The 5,460-nt window shown below is 50.5% G+C and overlaps 1 protein-coding gene across 1 annotated transcript; it reads right to left on the bottom strand.

Moving 5' to 3' along the window:
- Nucleotides 1–452: 452 nt before the first annotated feature.
- On the bottom strand, nucleotides 453–1,425 carry LOC108635291 (NKG2D ligand 1-like). The gene is made up of 2 exons (XM_018045504.1): nucleotides 1,029–1,425; nucleotides 453–790 (listed from the first exon to the last, which is right to left on the bottom strand). The coding sequence occupies exons 1-2, from the start codon at nucleotides 1,423–1,425 to the stop codon at nucleotides 507–509; spliced, it is 681 nt and encodes a 226-aa protein (XP_017900993.1). The 3' UTR covers nucleotides 453–506.
- Between the last annotated feature and the right edge of the window lie 4,035 nt (nucleotides 1,426–5,460).

Below are 5,460 nucleotides of genomic sequence, written 5' to 3'. Positions count from 1 at the left end.
GCACCCATCACATGGAGGCCCCTGTGATAGATCCTCAGGCGAGATGGGGAAGGGAAGAGCCCAGTCTTCACGAGGCTCTGACAGCTAATGGGGGAGCAAGGTTTCCAACACAGCCACTCAGTCCTGCTGTGACATCAGAGACGGTGACCTGAGGATGCAGTCCTCAGGAGCTACAGCAGAGGCGGTATTGACAGATTTCCTGAAGTAGTATTGGTGACATTTAGAAGAAGATTCTGGAAAGAGGGTACAGTGAGAAATAAATCCCAGAAATCAAAGAGATGTCTACAGGTTTGGGGTCAGCAAAAATCCCTGTTCAGTCTTCCAAGGCCTGTGCTGTGAGGAGAGACGTCAGTAGGTGGAAGAGGAAGGAGGATGACAGAGCATCCCCAGGCCATTGCTCTCCCAGGAACACCTCACCTCTGATGGATCACATTCGCAAACACAAACACACACACGGGAGTGGGTCCATGTCACCATGAGAGGACGACCACTTTCTCCTACTCTTCTCACTTACCCGAGGTCTTCAGCATTTTCACCCAGCGCACTAAGAAAGCCTGAAGCCAGGCCTGACAGGCTCCCATGGAGACCGTCCTGAAGAAGTCCGTCACAGCCCTGTCGTTCTCCCATTTCTCTTTCATCCGCCTCCCTCCAGGATGAACCACTGTGCAGTGTCCATTCTCCGAATCAAAGAGGAGGCACAGTTGTCCATTGAAGCCAAACTCCCAGGATGCACTGGTGTGTCCATTGTCTTCACGCCAGCATGTCATCCTGGCCTGCAGGGTCAGAGGGCCTGATCTCACTGAAGGAAAGAAAGAGCTCAGCCTCTGGGCTTGACAGATTCTTACCCACCTGGGCCCACCTCCCCTGGGCCCAGCTAATCTGGCCCTGGTATCTCCGGCAACACCTGCTCTTTCTACTGGACTACTAGGGAAGGACAATATCCAATTTTTTTTTTTTTTTTACCTGAAAGCAGTGGATGCAGCTAAGTCCCCAGTCTACTCCTCCTGCATTTGGATTTTCTAACTCACCCTTGTCTGTGTGATTCTCCGGTGTACCGTCAGGCATCTGCCCCTGGAGCAAGTCTCCAGTGTCTCTGAGTGTGACAGTCTGCGCTTCCCAGGCATTCATACTTTTCACTTCCTCTCCCAGTGGACTCATGTACTTGATCTTAGCTGTACCACAGTCATAGGAGAGAAAGACCTTTTGATCAACTTCTCCTTGAACCTCACACCATGGCTGATCATCTCTGGGCTGCGGATTGATGGTGAAATTATAGGAAAGAGAATGAGTGTCTGTGAAGGCAAAACACAGTGAGGGTGAGGTTGGGGAAAAAAAGACCCTGAGGCCCCTTCCCTCAGTTATGTGAGAGCAGATTAAAGTGCAGGGTGGGCTGACAGAGCAATGACACCCCACAACACACACCATACAGCCAGTGCCCCTCCTCTCCTTGTGGAGAAGGAGGAGTCCCCTGCCTGGCAAAGATCACACAACCTGGGTGCGTCCCCTTGTCCATCAGGTCCATTCCCAGCATCATATCCTTTGTGGAGACATGCCATGCTGCTATGCAGGAAAAGTCTAGATGACAGAGGACTGTCAGAATCTAACCACAGGTCCTGTGAGAGATGGGGAGCCTGTGGGGATGGTCCTGAGGAAGCAGGACCACAGGGAGAAGGGCAAAGAGGCGACGGGTGAGCACAGAACCCCAAGTTGGAGAAGGAAGAGTTAATAATTACAGGTCGCAGGACTTAGCAAGGCTGGGGAGATGCTGCTGATCTCCCAAAGGATGGGTCTCAGAAGCCTGGAGTAGGCCTGGCCCACATGGCATGAAAGAGAAAGTCCAGAACTTCCAAGGCAGGTGGTAGAGGAGGGGATCCAAGGCTCAGAGAAGTGAATCTGCCAGGGAAGACATGGTATGAAAGGAGAGGAAAGTGTCCAGGCCACCAGGCGCCATGGGAAAGCCTGATGGAGTCTATGGAGCCCGAAAGGAAAGCGTGCACGAGAAGCATCTCCAGCAGCTCAAGGCTGACTTCTGTGGAAATCAGGGATAGTGGTAGGAGACCGTGTTGCCATGGGCTTCCAGCAGGAACAGGATGGAAAATGGGGAAAGATCAGATTCCAGGTGGAGTGTTGTATGTCAGGAGCAAAGTTGGTACAATGGTCAAAGTGATTAGTCATGTCTGACTCTTGTGACCCCATGGACTATACAGTCCATGGAATCCCACAGGCCAGAATACTGTGGTGGGTAGCCTTTCCCTTCTCCAGAGGATCTTCCCAATTCAGGGATCGAACCCAGGTCTCCCGCATGGCAGGCGGAATCTTTACCAGCTAAGACACAAGGGAAGCCCAAGAATACCCGAGTGAGTAGCCTATCCCTTCTCCAGTGGATCTTCCCGACCCAGGAATCAAACTGGGGCCTCCTGTGTTGCAGGCTGATTCTTTACCAACTGAGCTATCAGGGAGGCTGAAAGTGATTAGAGAGTCCCAATGCCAGCCTGACTGCCAAGAGCACAATGCTGGCTCAGAGCACAGGGTGATCCTAGAGACAGAGAGATGGTCAGTGAATCTGGATGCAAACTGCTTGATTGACAGAAAACAAGGAGAGACAAACACAAGCCTGGATGATCAGCAGGCTGAAAGCAGCCATCCCTCCCAAACATCCCTACCAAAATTTCCAGAATGAGCTACTTCTCAGAAGGCATCACCAGAGAAAGAAGCCACATCCCAGTGAGGAGGGCACTTTCATCACCACAGCAAGTGCAGAAGTCCTTCCATCCTCTCCCGATGAGCCACATGGTTATTTACTGGGGTAAGTCAGTCCAATACTTTGGCCACCTGATGCGAAGAACTGACTCATTGCAAAAGACCCTGATGCTGGGAAGGCTTGAAGGCCAGAGGAGAAGCAGACGACACAGGATGAGATGGCTGGATGGCATCACCGACACGATGGACATGAGTTTGAGTAAGCTCTGGGAGTTGGTGATAGACAGGGAAGCCTGGCAGGCTGCAGTCCATGGGGTCACAAAGTGTCAGACACCACTGAGTGACTGAAGTGAGCTAGAGCTACTCCCACATTCATATGGGACCCAGTGTGTTACTAACATCATGCACAGGAATGGTAGCATGATCACGGCCCCCGTGCTGTGAAGAGATGCTCCGAGGACCAGGCAATTAATAGACACTTGTCCCAGGTCCTGCTAACAGTTGTTATCTCTGGGTCCACAGATCCACTCAGTGTCCATTGCACATGTCCTGGACTTCTGACATGAATGGACAGTCTGTGTTGTTAGTAAACTACCATGGGTGAGGGTACCATAGTCGTGAATTCCACATTCATTCTTCTGACCCTGACTCCCCATCCCCTGATAGTACGTGTAAACAACATCATCTACTGGAGGAAATCATGGAAATGAGTACCAACCTACAGTCTCCCTAGGCCTGCAGAGCTCTGGTCCCTATCTTATCTCCACTGAATTATCACTGAGGTCCTAGGTTTCCTCTAATGGTACATATGAAACATTTCAGGCTTCACAGACCCTAGATCTCTGCTGCAACTACTGTCTTGGCACAGAAGCAGTCACAATTGATGAATGATGAGTGTGGCTGGACCTGCTTCTTGGGCAGGTGACCCAACAGAACCAGTGACGTCATAGCTATCTGTGTTTGGAAAGGTGCTACATGCTGTATGAGGGATTTTACTTGGAGGCTCACAACACAGACTCCTAGTGTCCTGAAGAAAGGACACACCACTTGCAGTGAGAAAGCCCATACCATTCAGTGTGGCTCCTGGTATGGTCCTGGGGCCTGGCAGAGATGAGGCCTCTGGTCATGGAATGTCAGAGTTGCCCAGCATGATCTGGGTTCACCAACCCCTAACCAGTAGTTCAGATAGGCCAGCTGTCATAGGATAGAAGTGATTATGTGGCTTGGCATAACCAGGGCCACAGGGAACAAATCAGATGTACCAGCAGGGGACCTAGGCCTGACACCAGAGTTGATACAGGGCCACTATCCCCTGCTCACACCTGTGGCTTCATGCAGTGTCCCCTATGGCTCCTTGAACCAAGGAAGCCAGTCTACAGCAGAGGGGGTGCATTATCCCATAACAGCCAGATCCACACTCCTATCACAGTCCCACCACCAGAAGCTACCAGGCAGGACAGGGTAAGTTTTTTGTTCATAAACAGACCACTGAGGCAGCTCTTGGATGATTCTCTACAGGATGGGTCACTCATTACTGGGGTCAGTAGCCAGGACAGTGGACAAGTCTGGTCCTCAGTTGATTTACACAGTATATTTGGCTCCTGGTGCCCCACAAACATGGAAGCTCCTTTTGCAGCCAGATAAAGATACCAAATTGCCTAAAGATGCCTTGAGATTTACCTTCTTCCGGAGAAAAAATCTGTCAACTCCTACCTTAATCAATAACCATCATAGTCTGCTGCTGTCCCAATTCCTAGACACTATGAATGTGGGACCAAAGGGTAGAAGTGGGGATGCCCAGCCTCACCCTCGAGCCCTGTGTCACACTCTGGGAAACCCTGTTCCTGTCCCTCCTAAGTTAGGTCCTGGGGGCCAGGTCAGGGGGGTTTTGCTGGGTGAGTTATCAGAAAAAGGGATAAGATGCCAGTTGAGAGAGGGCATCTAGACTCTCTTTCAAGAGACAGGCAGCTGTTGGAGGCCCTGGGCTTCTTGGGACCATGGAAAAATGGGTAATAAATGGTCTTGTAACCAAAAGGGCCCTAGGGCGCCTTAGTGGGAAAGACCTGTCCCCCATGGTCTCTGACTGTCTCTTGTTTGTAGAGCAGTTTTAGTCAGCCAGGCCTCCTGTGAGTCTCAAAATGGTGGTTTAAGAGTTAAGGATTAGAACATGTGAAGATGGAGAAAGGAATACTCCTTAGGCTGGGAAACTGGTAACAACTTAGACTGTGACCAGCCACATAGCAATGTCATGAAATTCCCAGTTCCCTGAAAGATAACAAAGAGCTGACACAAGCCTCAAGTTGTTTCTATAGGAAGCAGACCCCCAGCACATTAAAACTGCAAGCACACAGACCCCCAGACTGGTTGAAACCATAAGCTTGGTAGTGCTCAAACATTCGCCTTGTGCCAACCAACCTGACTGTGCTCAAGACGCTGATGCGCCCTGCAGCAGCCACCTCTGCCCCTTTTCTAACCTGGAAACTTGGAGGCGGTCTGAGGACATTAGGTCACTATTTTCCCGGGGCTCCTGAGCAAACCAACTTGTCCTTTTCAACCACTTGTTACCTTCATAGGTGGTAGGATCTGGGTCATAACCAGCTTCAACTAGTAACAGTCTGAGCTGTCTGGAGGAGCTTTAACTCCAGGCCGGCGCTGATCAGAGGAGCTTTAACTCCAGGGAGGCGCTGATCAGTGGATAGGCATTGAGCGCTTTCCTCATGATGCATATGTAATTAAAAAAAAATTGAATTCTTTAATTTT

This window comes from Capra hircus, unplaced genomic scaffold, assembly GCF_001704415.2.
Source record: "Capra hircus breed San Clemente unplaced genomic scaffold, ASM170441v1, whole genome shotgun sequence".
NCBI lineage: Eukaryota > Metazoa > Chordata > Mammalia > Artiodactyla > Bovidae > Capra > Capra hircus.
This window is presented reverse-complemented; position numbering and strand designations above follow the sequence as displayed.

Excerpts from the sequence above, each read along its gene's own strand:
- LOC108635291 (XM_018045504.1), bottom strand. The coding sequence starts at position 1,425 with ATGGTGTGTGTTGTGGGGTGTCATTGCTCTGTCAGCCCACCCTGCACT. Across the intron at positions 791-1,028 it reads GGAGAATCACACAGACAAGG|GCCCTCTGACCCTGCAGGCC; the intron begins GTGAGTTAGAAA and ends CAGTGAGATCAG.